The sequence below is a fragment of the Lissotriton vulgaris genome, chromosome 12 (assembly GCF_964263255.1).
Source record: "Lissotriton vulgaris chromosome 12, aLisVul1.2, whole genome shotgun sequence".
Taxonomy (NCBI): domain Eukaryota; kingdom Metazoa; phylum Chordata; class Amphibia; order Caudata; family Salamandridae; genus Lissotriton; species Lissotriton vulgaris.
In genome coordinates, this window is record NC_141700.1 from 128779286 (window position 1) to 128798469 (window position 19184).

At 44.2% G+C, this 19184-nt stretch overlaps 1 protein-coding gene across 9 annotated transcripts in view; it reads left to right on the forward strand.

Annotated features, from left to right (window-relative positions):
* GATAD2B (GATA zinc finger domain containing 2B) overlaps positions 1 to 19184 on the forward strand; it is a 283029-nt gene that overhangs the window by 111784 nt on the left and 152061 nt on the right. For 3 of the 9 annotated variants that reach the window (XM_086947556.1, XM_086947550.1, XM_086947551.1), the window contains exon 1: positions 7843 to 7934. The exons of 4 other annotated variants lie outside the window; for them this stretch is intronic. In XM_086947556.1, the coding sequence (XP_086803682.1) occupies positions 7927 to 7934 (8 nt within the window). In that variant the 5' untranslated portion in view covers positions 7843 to 7926. Of the gene's footprint in view, positions 1 to 7842; positions 7935 to 8351; positions 9318 to 19184 lie in introns of those variants that run through there. 2 more of the 9 variants (XM_086947559.1, XM_086947552.1) reach the window with 2 other exon arrangements.

Here is a 19184-nt window from a genome sequence, read left to right on the forward strand (position 1 = left end):
CGGCCCACCGTTCAGTGTAGCGTCGCATAAGGACGTCACGTCCTGCTTCCAAAAAGTGCAGAAGGGAGGTATTTCATGTTGTGAGAACTCCCTCTGCTGCGGACTGGCCCATCTCTCGAGTGTTACTCACTTGTTTGTGGGCGACGGGGGGAATCATGGTGTTGCTCGGCCCCACTGCACCCTGCTGTTCGCACCAGACTGACCTGCCCTGCTGGGCCGCCCGCGATGTAGGGGAGGCAGGCTCAGGAGCTAAATGATCACTCAGACCGCCGGCAGCTCGGGCCAGCCAACACGAGGCAACATGATGCTGGCCTGGTGTGATCGCAGGTAAGGGCTCAGCTCATTAACATTGAAATCAATTCAGGTTAGTTAAAAAGTTGAAACGAAAACTTACACTAGGCTAGTGGTTTTGAAAATATACAGGCAGGCCTGGCTGTGAATTAATGTGTGCCTCAGTCTCCTGAGGAGTGCCCTGAAAATAAATGCCCGGTCCTGTAGCCATGCTGCCTCGGCTTGGGCCAGCGGGGCCACTGTACATGGCCAGGCTCCCTCCCTCCCCCGCTCCCCTCCCCCCCCGTGGAGCCCTATGGAAGAGCCTGTGCTGCAGGATCCACGCCATGGCCGAGGCCCGGAGCCCCCTCTAGACGCCCCCCGGCGGGGCTGAGGCGGTCCTGCCATCCCCCTGGGGGCGCCCCAGCCTCCGGCCCCCCCGAGGTGAGCAGGGAGGGGGGAGGAGGCCAGCGCATCCCTGGGCCCGCCCCTGCACTCCAGCGTCCCTTTAACTGCCCCTCCGTGTCCCCAACACCCCCCCCCCCCCCCCCTGGATCCCGCCAGTGTCTGCCCGCATCTACCCCAGTATCGGCTCCCTCCAGTCTCTTCCATCTGCTACCCAAAGTTCCCTCTAACTGCCCCTTCTCTTGCATCCGTACCTGCCCCAGCCCACGCTCTGCCCTTGACCCCGCCAGAGCCTGCCCGCATCTACCCCAGTGAGTGTCAGTTCTTTCTATTCTGTCCCACCACTTTCTGCCCCATCTCTTCCTTAAGTTTCTTCTAACTGCCCCTTCTCATGCATCAGTACCTGCCCCAAACACCGCTCTGCCCTGGACCCCTCCAGTGCCTGCCCGTTTCTACCCATATACGTGTCCGTTATCTCTGCTCCATCACTTTCTGCCCCATCTGTTCCCTCTAACTGCGCCTTCTCTTGCATCCGTACCTGCCCCAGCCCCCGCTCTGGCCTTGACCCCTCCAGTGCCTGCCCTCATCAACCCCAACCTCGGTCTCTCCACTCTCTGTCCCATTTGTTCCTCTAGCTGCGCCTTCTCTTGCATCTGTACCTGCCCCAGCCCTCCATTGACCCTGCCGAGGCCAACCCTCATCCACTCCATGAAGCGTCATTTCTTTACATTCTCTGTCCCTCCTGCCCCATATCTGTTCCTCCAACCGCCCTTCTCTTGCCTCTCCATCTGCCCTTACACGCACCATCAATCTGAGGTATATACGCCCCTGTCCTGCTGCCCTCTGACTCCCGAATACTTCCTTTATCTGCCCCTTTTCTGATCCTTTCTCGTCCCTCCACTGGTATATTTTAGTCTCTGACATACTTGCTCCTGCCTGGTTTACTCTCCAGCTGGCCCATCTCCTTTCCTTAATCCCCTTTTCTGCCTCTCAGCCCCTCCATCTCCTTGATCACGACTTAAAAACTACAAAAAAACACGACACACCCCTTTTCAATCTATCTTTCGGGAGTTTTTTTCTTTATCACTTTTTTCTCGATTTTCTTATTTTTCTCTCCGCACCCGTGGTTCCTGACCTTGTTGCTCTTCGTCCTTATCTCGCTCGATGTTTACTTTCTCGCTCTTATTCTTCACTGTTCATCCCCTCTTCATTATCCTTTCTTTTGTGTAACCCTTCTCGTTTGTTACCCTTTTTAGGTAGTACACACAAAATGTATTTATCCACTTGTTACAGATTAAATGATTGTGCCGGCAGCCAATATCTTCGCTCTCGCTCGTTCTCACTACGACAAGCTGCGCATTGCAAGTTACCGAATGTACAAGTACTCGCGCCACCTTCAAGTGCACAGCATTGGCAAAGTCCTGACGAGCAAACTAGCGAAGAGACGGACTACTTAATGTTTGACATAGAAATGTATGAATTTGGAAAGTTTGCAAATATCTTAGCTACTTGTAAAGTGCCTGTTCAACGCAAGGGCAGTTTCAAAGCGCTGCAAATGTCACCAGCCTTGGGGTTGGGAGGACCGAAGCAAGAACCGGGACTCGAGCCTGTGATCGCAGGTCCCACCCACAGCTCTGCCCGGGGGTGCGATGAGGCATCTCGAGTTCTATAGTAAATGAAACATTACCGTTATGGCTTGTTAAAATATAGGGCTTCAAGACGGCCTCAGTGTTGAGCTTTCATGTATCAACCTGTTGTATTGTGGGAGATGTAGTCTTGGCCAGTTTCAATTAAACAAAACGGGACCAAGATACCGGTTAACAGGAAACGTACAGGGCATAACATTCATTAGTCATGAAGACAGCTTGTACCTCTAAAAATCCGGAAACCCTGCATGCGAATATGATGTTACGTTAAATGCACTTGAATCGCACAATCCCAACCTTTCAGGATCCGCGTGCCCTGTCCGGCTCGCCCATTCACTGGCGTGAATGCGGTTGTGTGTAGAAATGTGTCCCTCAGAGAGGCGGGCAGGCTGGGAGCAGACTGGTATGTGCATTGCTTGGTGGTGGGTTATAGTCAGGGAACAAATCCTAAAAAAATAAGTGGGGATACAGAGTGCAGATACAGAGTGCAGATGCAGAGTGCAGATGCAGAGTGCAGATGCAGAGTGCAGATGCAGAGTGCAGATGCAGAGTGCAGAGTGGAGCTTCAGAGTGGAGCTTCAGAGTGCAGAGTGTCAAAAGCAATGCCAATAGCTCTAACTTTAACAAAGGCAAAACCATTGCATTGTAAATGCTTGTTGTAGATTTAAAAGCCGCTTTCGACTTGGTCCCCAGGGAAAAACTCTGGCAGACCTTGGCGGACGCAGGCCTAAGCCAGGAATTGCTCACACTCCTTATTCGCCTACACGAAAACAATTTTGCAAGGATACGATGGGGCAAACAAGGAGATGTAACTGATCCCTTTCCCGTTGAACGTGGGGTGAGACACGGGTGTGTCCTAGCGCCAACCCTCTTCTCTATCTATATAAATGGCATCGTTGAACATCTAGAGAAGATTGCTAGTGACGCCCCTGTAATAGCTGGTTCTCGTGTACCAGTCCTCATGTTTGCGGATGATACATTATTACTTTCCCGCACCCCCAGTGGGCTACAAAAAGTGGTTGATGCCTTTGGTGTATATTGTGATGAAAAGGGCCTGGAATTGAACACTACCAAAACAAAATTCATGTGCCTCAATCAACAGTCCACTTTTAAGGGTGTAATAAAATATAAAGGCACACCCCTAGAAAGAGTGGACTCTTTTTCATACCTAGGTATCACTCTGCAAGAAAACATGAGCTGGAAACAACACATAACCACAACCCTACTAAAGTTTAGACAGTTAGCAGGTGCCATTTCCCTAAAGCACCGCACCTCACTGACAAAGCCTGTAAACTGTGTAATGGAAATTTATTCCATGAAAGTCTTGGGGGCTTGTTTATATGGTTCTGAACTATGGGGGTTCTCAAACTTGAGAGAATTGGGCCGAGCTGAAAACAGGTTTTTACGAGGGATCGTAATGGTCCCCCAAAGCACACCAACAATCCCGTTAAAATTGGATCTGGGAAGAAAATCTGTTGAGGACATAGCGAGGCTTCGGCCCCTCCTATATTGGAGACGAGTTATGGTGACCCCAGAATTAGGCCACTATGCAGCAGCACTGATGGATGTCATCAAATTTGACCGTTTCCATAGTATCCCATGGCTAAGGGAGTTGCGGGGACTCCTTACAAAATTGAAATTGGACTATTTATGGGACAACAAAGATCCGGCCTGCTCCCCTACTAAGGAAAAGCTAAAAGATCTATATTGGGAAATGGTATACTTTGCAATGTTTAGTGACAGTACAAGAGCAAATTTAACATCTCGCTTCATAAATATAAAAATGTACCCCTCTTATGAACCTTTCTGGGACTTAATTGAAAAACCATATGATAGAAAACTTTATTTTCAATTTCGCATTGGTACACTTCCTTTGAATGCGTTCAAGAAGCATTGGTCCCGGGAATGGGATGATCATTGTCACCATTGTATTGAAGAAACTGAACACATCTCCCATTTTTTGTTTTGTTGTCCACTGTACTTGTCCCCCAGACGTAAATGGTTAAAACCGGTGTGCCTAAAGTTGGGAACCCGAAGCCAATCTGAAGCCCTTAGGATACTTGAAACAGACAGTTCAACATTACTTGTGGTTGGTGTAGCAAAATTTTTGGCTTGGTCGTGGCTAATTCGTACCCGATCATTAACAGCTATTGCATCATAATGAAATTACGCATATCCTCAATTTTGCTTTTTGCGACATGGATTATTGTCTTTTAACTTATAGAAACTCTACTTTTTAAAGTGTAATAATGTGTTGTAATATCGATGTACTTTTTACTATGTATTATCCGACATTTAATGTTTAATATGTATTTTTAGAAGTATTTTTATATGTAGTATTTATTGTATTAGGGTTAGGTGAATGCTTTTATGACAAATGTCGAATAAAGCTTTATAAATTGAAATTGATTAAATAGTGATGGGGATAGTGCTGTGCCTTGTAGTACTCTTAATAGGTTAGGGGATGGTGAGGATAGATTTTGATTCACCAGAAATCTTTGCGTTCTGTTGTCTAAGAAGGATTTAAACTATTTTAGGACCATTCCTGATATACCCATCCTGTTCCCAAGTCTTGAGTATTTTGCCATGGTTAACAGTTTCGAAAGCAGACGAGAGGTCAAGCAGCTCAAGCAAACATGTTTCATTACGGTCTAATGCGAGCAGGGTGTCATCTACTATATGTAGAATTGCTGTTTCGGTGCTGTGCCCAGGTCTGAAACATAGTTGGCAGATGTCAAGTAGCTTGAATTCCATAATGTGTTGGTTAAGCTGTTGTTGAACATATTTTTCTATTACTTTGGCTAGCATGGGAATGTTGGTTATCGGTCGGAAATTGTTTGGGTCCGAAGGGTTCTCTGTTGGTTTTTTTTAGGATGAGGATGACTTGGCCGATTTTAGGTAATCCGGGATGGATCCTTGCAAAAGCGATTTATTGATTATCTTGGTCCAAATGGGGATAACAGTATGGTTTATAGATGACAAGCAATTCAACAGGTGGGGGGTCGTTGTAGTGATCTTTAGGTTTTATAGTCAATAAGGTTTTGGTGATGTCTGTCTCTGTGGTCGTAAAGTTTGAAGGAAGACCAATGGGCTTTTTTGCTCTCCTGAATCCCTGTGATATCCCAGGTACTCGTATCGCACCCCACCCCCTAATTTTCCTGCCCAGTTTCCCCACCGCACTGCACCCATCTGTAACTATTCAGAACACGTTTGCTTTTTTAGCTTTGTTCACACCTTGTAAATCTCACACTGAATATTCTTTGAATAATTGTATGCTGATTTTTTTTTTTACCTTTGTGCAACCTGAGGGGGATCAGCATGTTACAAGCAGAGCCACTGGAAGTATTTGGCACCAGGAGACCAAATTATGCAGCAGGTTTGACTGCATTATGCAGCAGGGAAAGCCAGTTTAATACAGAATTTGTCCTGCAAACTTCCCATTAAATACAACTCAGCGGATCAGTGTAGCATGTGTCCTATTTGTATGTCATGCACTTTAGGGCTCAAGATAGGAGACTTTAAAGCTGCAAAATATTTGTGATTCTTCTAAAGTACGAGTGCCTTGTTGAAATAAATGCCGCCCTGAGAATGACGTTTATATGATGTCAGCATGACTCTGCCTTGATAGTGAAACAAAAAATCATAGTAAAGGGATCATTCTAGCCATCCGTTTTTAATTCATTATAAATACCTAAGACCTTGATTTCCTGCTGCAGACAAAAACCATTCCCTCAGTTCATTAAATGGGATTGTTACACTATCAGGGCAATATGTTCACCTCTTTAAAAACCTGATTAAAGCAATCTACAGCTGAAGGCACTCTGTTAACTTCACAGTAGTGAAAACTGTTTGCTTGTTCTGAGCCAGACATATTTTTGGTAAAAGATCTGTAAATTATGCCTCAGATGATCGATTATGTTGTGAAGGCAGCATTTCCGATTTAATGCAAAAATGTTGTTGCTGCACAGGCATCTATTTTTTTTAGTGGCTCATTCTATAGGTTTTGAAAGCCTGTGGTGTAAATCGATGAAGACTGTGCAGTTTTTAAACTCTGGTATAGTACTTTTTAGTGGCAGTGGTGAGTCTTGAAGTTGATGCATAGTTTTGATTGTTACCTTTGGTGCTTGCGATGTCATGAGACCCTGACTTTTGATGCTTTTAATGTCTTGGCTTGCCAGGTTGGGAGAAGCACACCAACCCAATTATAATATGTTTTTGTCAATTGGGCCATGAATATCTGTGGAGGGGGTTAGGTCAAGGTTGACCTGGTTAATTTGTTGATGGGTGCTAAAAGAATGGCGTGAGGTTGGATAATTTTTTCTTTAGGTTATGACAGTGTTGGTAGCTTGAAATTGACTTCTAGTTTTGAAAGTTTTTGTTTGTGACTTGTGTCAAGTTGGGTATGTTTTTGAACTTGTGTGATTCATGCGAACATGCCTCCTTTCTGGGTTAAATCATGTTAAGATAGTTTAACTTTAAGTGGTAGATACTGGCGTATTCTTTTGAACTCCCTCCGTCCAGTTCCCAGTCCTGTGACATTGCAACATTGGATTTTTTGGCTGCTTTTGTGAAGCCATCAGTGGAGTTTACAGTGGTCGATTACCGTACCACCACTGCAGAAAGGTATACTATTTTTATTGAGTCCTCTCTTACTGACAAGTCACGGCTAGAGTGAATGAGGAGTACTGAGGGACTTTGTTTCACACTATGTTCTATCGTGGATCTTCGACTTGCACAGGTTTGGTGATCTTATAGGAGTTGAATGCATGAAAGTTCTTAACTCAAGCAGGTGTTCTTAATCACTTCCATTCGGGTAACTGGTAAAGATTTGAGGTGGGTGCTCGGCTGTGGTCCATTGACTAATAATTTCCTGATGTCCTCATTTTCAGTGCAAATTTAGCTGGTGTATGAGGCGATAGTGGTGTATGCGGTATTAGTTTTGCAGACGAGAACAGGTTGCTTGGGCCCACATAAGACCTGATCCTTGTTGAGTCTGTGTTCAGAGGCCCCATCCTTTCAGATACATGGTCTGCTTCGACGTGTGCCTTTACCCTGGCAGTTCAGGAGTTAATAGGTTTTGTGATTACATTAGTCCCTTTTGGTGTAAAATCCAGTGTTTTCATGATTCTTGAGTGACCTATGTCCAAGTGGGGTGATCTCCTGCAAGGGCTGGTCGAGCGAGCAGCGGTAAATTGTCTTTCAAATCACAAATAACTTAAAAGAAAATTAAGAGATAATTCCATGTCCTGAGGTTACAAACCGGCTGCAACTGGTTTCTTATGTGTTTTTTTTTCTTCTGCCCTTGCTATGCATGCTGGGTAAAAGTAATGATCCCCCCTCCCTGTTTTCCCTTTTGTTTCATGTAAAGTGTACAGTGATTGGCAGGGAAGTGCCCGTCGTGAGACGGAGTTTGTGCAGGTCCCCGGAGGAGGACGGGGAGGAGGAGGGGGGGGGGGGGGGGAGTGGATGGCGTGGCCGCCCATAGCGTCCTCTCTCCGTCACCGTCGTTCTGTCTTCATTCGCATTCTTCCTGTTTTTGTTGTCCTCTCGCCCTGTCACCCCCTCTTTAATTTTCTTGTCAGCCCGAGGAGACAGGCGCGGATGCATGTGCCAGTGAGTATTCGACGGAATAGCTCCCCGAAGGGGCACAGCGAGCTGCCCCCAAGGGAATCAGCAAGCACTCGAATGTGAATAAAAGACGGTGCATTTAGGTGCGATTATTGGGAATGGGAGGGAGGTAGGGGGAGATCGTCGCCCTGGTGTCTCCTGGCATGATGCGACCTCTTTCCCCATCCTCCAGGGTTGCCTGCGTTGGCGGGTCCCTGTAAATGCCCCTTCTTGCTTTTTGCCTCGTTAAAATGGCTTATTTAGGGTAAGCCACTCTTTTGTCTGTGGCGCTGATGGCTTGATGTAAGAGCTCGATCGCCCGCCCGCCCCCTCCTTCCTTCACCCCTCCTCTTTCATGTCAGCTCCAAGCATGCTCTGTGAATGGACCGAGCAGCTGACGAGGGTGAGCGCTGGCACGGTGCCAGCAGCGCCGAGTGGCTGTGTGTGGAGGAACGACGCAGGGAGCACAAAGACAAGGCCCAGAGTCTGGGGCAGCGCCGGCTCTTACATAAGGGAGCACGCGTCACGGGGCGGGCGGGAAGAGGGCCGCTGCGGCCTGCCTCATGGCGCTGTCAGGAATGTGATCTTAGGCAGCCAAACCCCGGGACCTGTGGGGTGTGGAATGACGAACCACTGAGCCAGCTGTGCCTAAATGATGTGCTTGACCTGTGTGTGACGAAAACTCCCTCCTCCCCAGGAGGGCATTGTGGCCAGCCATATACGTTTTGTTTACCCGCTTGAAATGTTTTTGCCAATGTTTTTTGTATTAACTCGCCTCACCTTTATATTTTGCAAAATATGGCCACTGGGACTTGCCCGTGCTTTTATTGACTACATCGTCGCTTGCTGCCAACAATGATTGTTGCCTGCGATGGAGGCTTGGAAAAGAGGCACCCAGACCCACCACACCCACAGGTCGACTCTGGCAGATACCTGGCTGGAAACATGCACTGTCCCTTAGCCCGGTGTGGCCTTAGGCCCTTAGCCGTGAGTCTGCGACGCTGGGACACGGGCGCACTCTGTCGAAGGCGAGCAGCACGTGGCAGCAAAATCATGCCGCCCTGTGCATTCCCCGTCAGCTGGCGCAGAGCAGCCTGTCTGCCTGGGTGTAGTATTTCATGAGCTGTGAAGTTCAAGTCAGCCTACACGCTGCATCACGGCTAGGGCCATTTTGTTCCAGCGCCATGTCATCCACTTCTTGGAGTTCAAATTCCACCTCCGCTCAAGGCTCCCTGCTCGTACATCAATGCGCGTACCCCTCCGCCCCCTTTCCACCCCAGCTATGGGGGTTCGACGCTCTGGTCCATTGTGCATTTAAACGTGAACTTGTGACAATAAGGCTACAGTGTGCTATTTGACTGGTGTATGGCAATGAAGCAAGCTTCCCATGTGAGTATCTCTTGCCCCTCTCTTCTCTAGGACTGTGTTCTAGAAGCCTTTTTAATATTTCCACGTATTTAAAGTATGACTCAGTACTGTTGAGAGGGCTCCTTTTTTTCTTGCACTGACACGAATAGTGTTGAATTTGGGGTGGGTGAATTATCGCTCACTTTGTATACTGAAGTGCATTAATGTTCTATCGGGAAAATGCTTCATGGCCTCTGGGGTGGGTACCCTTCCAAAGTCCGCGCTAATACTCACCTTGAGGCCATTGCACGCGGTAGGCTCCATTTTCAGTTGTTTCCTTTTTCTTTGACATCTGAGCAGATTGGGGGTTTGCAGAGGAGCTGAGAGAGATGCGTGTTCAGCACGATAAGACGTGGGTGACTAGCCCGCCTCCACACTTGTTCCCGTTGCACAGGAAACTGTATGCCTCTGGTCTTCTTGATTTGATTTTGGCTGGATATGTTGTTTGCTAGCACCTTTTGGCAGAAAACAAAGCTGTGCCCAGCAAAAGGTTTTTGTAATTAGTGGTTGTCATCTTGTGGAGCATGGCATGTAGGCGACCCATTTTGGCACATGTTTAATCATATCATGGCAAGTGAGCCGCAAAATATTAGCTTTTATATTCAGAAATGATGTGTGAATTACGGAGTCTTTAGGTCTGCAAGATTGATTCGTGGCATGTAGGACATCATATCTTAGCTTGTAGGCCACAGAAATTTGGTATTTTCTTGTCTGTATCAACGTGATTCCGTCCAAGAATTTACATAACTTACAGTCTTCGTTACGGTTCAGTGTATATATTTTAAATGAGTTAGTCCTTTGCGGCATAGATATTTGGAGGTGGGCAGATCCTGTAGGCACACATTCGTCAAAGTTGTCTTGCCCGCATACTACGTAGTGGTATCCTCCAAGTTCTGCATGCGTAACGAAGACTGTAAGTTACGTAACATCTTGTACAGAATCACAAGTTAGAGTATGCATGTGTACACCGAAATAGGAAAAGCACGTGATACTAAGGATCTTTTGGTCCTGAAGAAAGCCATTTCGCCCTGAGTGGCAGTTAGGATGATGGCAGAAACATGTAGACCATGGGATGCTGGAGAACGTGACAGTCTTATTTCACATCCAATTTTGTTCTTAACCTTACCTAAGGTTCCTATTATTAAATATGCCTTTGTTGGTGGGAAACCTTAAGGTTCTTGAGCCCTGAAAAACCACAGAAAAAAACACCCTGCTGTAACTCGGGTGTGAAAGAACACCCAGGTGCATTAGGCATCTCAGGAGGGAACCCTGTGATGAAACATGCCACTAATTTAGTCAGTGATGGTTCTTTTAAAAACCTAGTAGGATTCCCCATTCACCTGAGCTAGGGGTATAACAGAATTTAGGTAGCAGGCCCTCTCTTAATGTTGGCCTAATTCTGATGGGGGAAGTGGCCAAGCCTTCACCCTTCTCGCTATCTCTTTGATGTTAATGAGAAATAGTGTAGCCTTCACCTCTTTGGTTAGAAAGTGTGTTTTCCATTAGATTGGGTCAGAGCAACTATGTGTGAAGCACTGGCCAGGTAACAGTCTTCAGGTTTTAAAAAGGCGTAATCTTAAGAAATCCATTCCAGTTGCATCTTGATCAGTGATGCTGGTCCTACATCTTTGAATGTAATACATCAGTATCTTAAACAGACATCTCTCTTCTACAGAATATAGTTACAAAGTTTTAATTCTGCAGCATCAGGTCTTTCGTAGATTGAATGACTGCATTTTTCTTGGGCATCAGGCTATAGAATCAAAGTACATGTGTTTTGTTCATCATAATTAAAACCACAAACATTTATTACTAGCAGCGTTGTAGTCCATCACTTCATTCTTCTTTGGTCTGGGTTGTTGCCAATGAGTTTGGATGAGAGAGAACACTGCTTACCCTTCGTGGACATCGTACCTCAGGTTTTCTATTGCACAGTGTGCTAAAGAAATCCTTTATGTGAATTCTTGTTCTATCTGCATTTTTTCAAGTTCCGTAGTCCATTTGAAGACTCCCTCATCCAAGACCAATACGTAAAGAGAGAGAAGGCTGCTTTTTCCCTTCGGGAAACACCCTTCTATGGCGAGAAATCCCATCAGGAGGGTTGATATTAATGGAAAGACCAAAAAATGGAAAAGTGGGAACAGTTCCTCTGGGGATGAAAGGGGGAAAGGTATCACATGAACCTGGGGCTTCTTGATGAAATCAGTCCCCGCTTGCTCCCCTCAGTGAAGAAAATGGCAACTAAAGTGTTTTGGCACCGAACTCTGGTCCTTATCGACAACTTCCTCAATGACGACACTGTCGACATGAAGGGTAAATCCTTTCCCATCGACTCCTGCCACAATACTTTCCCATCAACTCCTGCCACTTTGTTATTGACACCCTTTTTCATGGTGGCCTTGTCAACCATATCACCATAATTCATAAGAGCTATGTTGGTCTTGCTAGTCCATAAAATTCATAAGAGCTATGTTGGTTTTTCTAGTCCATAAAGTAAACTGTAAACTCCTTGTCAGTGAAAACTCTGTTTAACTTCTCCTGAATGAACAAACTTCATCTAGAACAATAGGAAAGCACTCATCCCCATATGCTTTTTTGACATCTAAGTACTTAGACCAGCTAGATGTTCCCCTTGTTAAGAATGACGTTGATATCTTTGAGCCATATCCTTGCATTAAATCCATCAATGGTCCGCTTAGTTTTCATGACTACCTAAAATAAAAATGCCTAAACAACCTTTGAACATATGTTGATGGTGGGATAAAGAAGAAAGGTGAAGGAAATTTTATATGCGAAAGATCGAGAAACGATTCAATTTCTGAGACACTTTCTCACCTCGGCCATCTGTACATGTGCTTTAAAGCCTGCTGAGAGGCACAAGGAGCTTGGAGATCATTACAGTGATCTTGTCTTCCTCTTGAACTCTTACCAGGATCAAGATCAACACGTGTAACCTCATAGGCGAGTGATTCCCAGACAAGGGATCATCCAGCAGAGTTTTTGCTAGCTTGCATGAGATGTAGGACAACTTTCTGGGCCAGAGTTTCTAGCCCGATCCAGAATATTCTTTGGCAACCACCACTCCTTGTGCCAACAAGCTTGACTCAACTTGTGGTCATTGCAATCTCAAGTTGCCTAGCCCAAAGAAGCTTGCTGAAAGGCATAAGGATTGGCTGCCTCTTGCATCTATTGCTCAGTCTCACAAAAAAGTAACAAGAACGGACCGTGGACCAAGATACCAAGGATAAAGAGGATAAGGAACATGGCTATAATAGCGAAGGTTATGAAGAGTAGTTGGAGGCTGATGATTCTGCTGGACATAAATGGAAAGGAGGGAGGGAGGCGCATCCGTTGGGCCACAGTTATTGAAACTCCGGAGAATACAAAGAATGTATAATAGTATTATTCCCATTTTAGAAAGGGTAAGGATTGTTTCTGGAAATAATACTAATATTTGCCACTGTAATGACCTAGGTAAAATTCACCAGGAATTAGTTGTATCCCTGGGCGAGTACTTTTTTTCCAAGGAGCTAACTCGCCACAAACAGTTTTGGGGAAAAAAACCCTGGTTTAGTAAGGGTTGTAGGATGGCAAAGCTAACCCTTTTATCAGCCCTTAAGGGGGGTGATCGACTATGTATAGAGGATGCTAGGCTACATTTTAAGAAAATTGTCAATTAAGACTGCCCTAGTTGCAAAAGATCCAAGGTCTTTTTGGAATTTGGTTCATACAGGGAAGCCCGAGGGTAAGACTGCTATTGAACCATATATTGCTGAGGAAGCCTTGTGGCTCTATTTTAAGGAATTATATTCAATTACGGCAGTTGAAGTAAGTGAGACGCCGGTCTGCCTCCAAATCGCAGATCCCTCGTGGAATATACCACCCTGCAATTTGGAAAAGACAGGGACCCCCTACTTCTAATGCCTTCACTACTAGTAGGGAATAAATCGAACTATTTTTTATGGAAAAACAAACAGTAGTGAGCTTAATAATTAAGCCAAAAAACCCAAGGAAACAACTAAACAATTTAGATAATTATAGTGACATGTAGACAAATTTGATAGAAGCAGACCATGCTTTTTATATTCTAAATTAGTTTGTGATTTATTTAAATATTTTCTTCATTTTTGTTGTAAATTTCATTTATAAAAGATACATATCAATCATTAAAAAGTCAATACCATGCATATTGAGATTTCAGAAATTATTCTATACATATTCAAAAACACAAAAAAGAAAGAGGGGGAACAAAAAACAGCACAAATGACACTGATGACAAATCGGGCTAGAGGAGTAAGCAAAGCGGTGGATGGAAACTCTGTACCACCCTGCACCCAGGCCGAGGTTAAACTAGCTCTGGATAAGCTCCAATTGAATAAAGCTCCAGGACTAGATAGGATCCCGGGAGACCTCTACAAAAAGGAACTGCTAGTGTGGGTACCCTATCTTCAATTACTCTTTAACGCAATTCTCCAGGGCCTTCAGGCACCTAGCTCGTGGGCAGGGGCCGAGATTATCCCCATCCATAAAAAGGGTTCCCCCAAGGAGCCTTCCAATAATAGGCCTATTAGCCTAATCGATGTTAATCAAAAAATATACGCATGGGTGCTGTTAGAAAGACTGCAGGAATGGATTCGTGACCACACTATTTTGACCCCATTGCAAGCAGGGTTTAGGGCCAAAACCTGTACTATAGATCAGCTATTTAGGCTTCAGCGTACTCACTGGAAGCATGTAGTATTGGATGGCGGGAGTTTATACCTTACCTTCGTGGATCTGAAATCTGCATTTGATATGGTGGATCACAACCAGCTATGGAGTATTCTGTTGGCTATGGGAGCTCCACCATATCTATGCTTTCAGTTTAAACAACTCCACGAAGAGACTTTTGCAAGAGTCAGATATGGTAAGAACGCCAACTGACGGCTCCGTCCCCTTGAGTAAGGGGGTGAGGCAGGGTTGTGTGCTTGCGCCGACTCTCTTCTCCCTCTTCCTAAACGGCTTAATTCAGGAGTTATCTGCCACTAAGGATATAGACTCCCCGAAATTGGCCCATCGTAGATTTCCCGCATTGATGGTTGCGGACGATACCCTGCGGCTTTCAAAGTCTGCAATGGGTATGCAGCTTGTGCTAAATGTTTTTAGTGAGTTCTGCAAAAAGAGGAATCTTGTGGTCAATATTAGCAAAACCAAGTATATGGTTTTTAATGCTAATTCCACTAACTACCCGCACCCTGTAATGGAGGGCAGCCCCCGTGAAAGGGTACCCATTTTTGATTATCTAGGGCTAACCCTGAATGATATAATGGGGTGGGGCCACTAATGGATAAGGCTAATCTAAAACTGATTCAGGCTGCTTGGGGGATTCTAAAAGTCCAGAAGAATTGTGTTTTAAAGACTATAAGCCCACCACTTGAAATTTATAAGGTTCAAGTTAGGTCATCTTCCCTATATGGGGTGGAATTGTGGGGGCATAGGCCCTCCAATCCCCTCACAAAAATTGAAAATAACTTCATTAGACAAATTCTGACTACCAAAAAGCACACCATTAGTCCCTCTGAGGATGGACTTGAATATCCTTCCCATTGCGGACCTTATAGAATTGCGTCCGTTGCAATATTGGCGGTGGTTGTGGAGTACTTTGGAGTTGGAATGCTTTAGGGAAGAATTAAAAGCAGTAATGTCAGCATTAGGTGCTGCTAGTATACCTTGGCTCTCATTTATAAGGGACTCCTTTAGGGCTATTGGTAAGGAGAATCTTTGGTTGCAGCTAGTGCGCTATAAGAGTTTAAACTGACCAAAACCATGCAGTCCGCAAATTCCGCGAGTTTAATCTATGGGTTCCTAGATTTTAAGTGCCACTATGAGTTTGAGCGGGTGTTCGATTCTATCCAACCGACTTTAGCAAAGAAGTTGTTTTTACAATTTAGATACGGAACCCTACCGCTATTTTCCATCGCAAATAAGTGGGCGGGAGTATCTAGCCGTCCCTGGCTGCCATGCAGAGGAATAAACTATGGTCCATGTAATGCTTTTCTGCAGGGCATATAAACAACCTAGGCAGAAGTGGATTATTCAACTTTGCAGGAACCTGGGTATTAGGAGTTACTTTGACTTTTTCAGGATCCTAAAAACAGATAACGACCCGGTTCATGTGGTTGTAAACTCTACATTTTTGTTTGCTATGTGGTCAATACGAAGGAACTTGTTAAAAGTGGAGCAAACCACAAGCAATTTATAACACCCCTTTCTCTGTGGTTTTATGATTAATCCGGGAATCCTTACTTTAAGTATGAAGTGGTTTGGGGTATAGTTGATTGAGATTCAGCAGTACCACTCTGGGTTTGGATGTTGCCCTTGGGACTGTATTTTGAATTTTATGATTATTTTATATCTAACTTATATTTTTACGGTTCGTTTTAAAATTCCCATAATGACGATTTTATATTTTTAAGGAAATGTACCACTTTTTATTGTATGCCTATATCCTGAAGTATGATCTCATTTATTAACCATAATTCAGCTTGGATTTATAAAATGATGTCAATTTTAAATGTGCTTTTATGGCTATAAATGGCCGCAATAAAGTTTCTATGAATTAATAAATGGAAAGACTATGGTGTGTGAAAAGGAGTGTTCAGAAACATATCTCCTTCAGCCGCCTGCTTTCCATGTCATTATTTCATGGAAAGGGCCCCATCAAAATTTGCCATCCCCAAACCTGAAAATGGAAAGAAACTATTGCTGTAGATTTTAATGAAAGTCCTGCGATACGGTCAGAATCGTCCCATATTAGAATGCATATGTGAAGAAAGGACTTTATGTGAAAAAACAGCATCATCCTAAACACTAGTACCGAGAATTCAAAAGTAGTATAAAGTACCTCTAGATATGTTATCACCCTGTCATACCGGAAAGACCAAGCCGGACTCTGTCAGATCAGCTGTCCCCAGAGACGGTTAGAATGTTATTCACCATCAGTCAATGATTTTATTTTGTATAGTCACTCAGGAACGCACTTTTTTATTAAAATTGTCCTTTTTACCGCCCTTAGGAAAATAATTTGTGTGAAAACATGTCCAGTGATACATTCAGCAAAAAACAAGCCCACATGTCCACAGTTATTACAGCAAAAGGTGTGCCTCTTTTTTTAATTTATTTTTTACATTTTGTATATATATTTTAAAGCTTGCCTTTAGTTTCGAGTTTACTCTACGTTTATGCTACTGGGTGTCTAGAAGCACCTCTTTCGACCAATAACTCTCCATTAAAGAATTGTGCATTATATATTTGTCTCAGAAGGCATTTTATGATTCAAAGCTTTAGTCCTTAAAATAAGAAGTCTTTTAGTTTCGTCCTAATTCGGAGTGCCCTCTTGAGCTGACTCCTACTTTTGAAACCCTGACATAAGTATGGAATTACATGAACGGTGAAACATTTTTACAACCAACTGGGAATCATTTGCCACACTTTTTGAATTACATTAGGGTATGTAGGGCTTTTGTTTTGTACTGTGGCAAGGGTATTTACCCCAGTCTCAGCTGGTAGTATTATCAGCATTTGGGCAACATCCTTATCTATTTACTATCAGAAATGAGCGAGTGGAAGTTGGCTTTTGCAGGGTGTTGGGAGCTGTATTTCTCTCCATGCCCCAGTCTTGTAATAACTTTTGATCTGATTGAGCTAGAAACTGACATTTTTTAAATGTACAAATTATCCGGCAGTTGTATGACTTTTTGAAAAGTCAAAATTACACAGAAAATTCAACAACCATGGATTCAAGTGTTTCCATTCGTCCTTTGCTTGCAATGATGCTTTGAATTCCTCAGCCATTCTTAGCAGATGCAACAGGCAAATGTGGCAAGCACTAGTCACCTCACCAGAAGACCAAAGTTATGCATGAAAGTCATCTTGCATAATGGCCATATAGCTTTGTGTTCATTCTCGAAATGGCCATTAACATCACCTACTATGTTTCCAAGCAGGTGTCTAATGCTGCGGAACTGCAGAGACATCGGTGGGTGTCCACTAAAGCTTTCATGTATGAAGTGCTAATCCTGCATCCCGAACATACCTTTTTAGTTGGCATATTTTTTACTGTAAGCACATCGAGAACAAGTTGTAATCTATAATGACGGGAATGGACAGCTTCTTTGAGGGCTTTGCACACCAGAAGAAATTATTCCTTTTGAGAGGCAAAAGTTATAGCACACGCAGCACCTAGGAGATGATGCCAAACCAAACTGAGCAACCTTCCAGTAAATCATACTTTCCGGAAAGTTACTCTTGCCAAAGATACTAGCAAAGTGGCCAGACACAGGCAAGACCAGATGCCAGGGTTCCTCCAAGAGACACTTAATATCTCTGTTAATCATTCTTTTGTTCATCTAGCTTTTAAGTCCAACGTCTAGATGCATGGAGAAAACCAACATTTGGCCAATCACTCTAGCTCGGTCAAATGCCTCTGCCAAATTGACTAAAAGGGTTGACCAACCTACCAAAAAGGACAAGATCCTCAAGTCCCTGGAAGAAGAGATTCTGCACCGGCTCCCGAAAATGTAAACAGGAAAGGTATCAACCAATCGGGGAAATAGAGGTTTTACTCCAGTTACTTTCAGCTGAAGTAAAATCTGATAACGTGAGGCCTCTAAGATCCGCTGCCCCATAGTAAGTTCCTGAAAAGGCAGTTACTCTGGATGCATCGAAAGTACACATGCGATGAATGAACACAAGTTTTGAATCCCTCCCTTTGGCCTCAGATTGACACTAGTACTAGATATTATGTGTGAAACCCCAATTGCAGCACACCCATGGCACTAAAAGCACTTTGTTTTCCTTTATTTGGATGACTGGCTGCTGAAAGCATTATCCATCTTTATAGGGAGCATGAAAAGCAAAAAAGAATGGCCACGATTTCTATCACTATGAGGCTTGCTATCCAAACGAAAAGATGTCCTTCTATGATGTGGTATTTTGAGGAACACGCTACAGCAGAATTGAGGCGAAGGGGTCCGATTCCGACAATCCAAATATGAAATATAAGTTTATACTGGTAAGTGTTAATAGATATGGCTTTACTGATCCGTTGTTGGGTCTTTAGTCGATTAATCCAATAGCGTCACTCACCTACGTAGCTAGTCTGTTTGCCACATTCAATAGTGGCAGACAGCAGGTAATTAGATTATAAAGTAGAAGGAACTAAGACTCTGACATCTCCCTTTTATTAGTAGCTTTTTGATCCTAATCTTAGCATCAGTCTTTTCTTCTTTTCTCCGAGCTACGGTTTCTTTTCACAACAGACTCCTCTCTTAAATATGTAGGCATTCACCTTCAAGTTTTACCCATGCTATATAAAACTTTATAAATTAATAAATAAATAAATAAAAAGAACATGAGTCACCTCAAGAATAGACAATTCACTTAAATTGACTGGATTTGAGATTGAAATGTTTGGCTCTGCTCTACCCGTCCCTGGGTGCTTTTTCCCGGTCCAGGGAAGACCCGGCTCGGCAGTTCGGGCTGGACTGCTCTCATGAGGAACAGGGTCAGGACTGATATGCATGTGGCTGGGTCTGAACTGGGGTGGCGAAGTGAGCTAAAGAACGATGACTGATTGAGCCCAGATCTGTGACTGGAGGTGAGTGTCTGAAAAGTTTCAGTGCTTCGTGCATCATCCCTTTGTGTTTGCTTGGTTCCTCTGTTGGACATGTGCTGAGCAGTATGGCAGATGTACCACAAATGTACAAAGTATGACTCTGTGAACATCCAGTACCGAGTGGCGTTTAAAGGTTGATGGGAAGTACCTCTGAAATTTGCATATGCAACACCCCCTCTTTCTCCACAATTTAT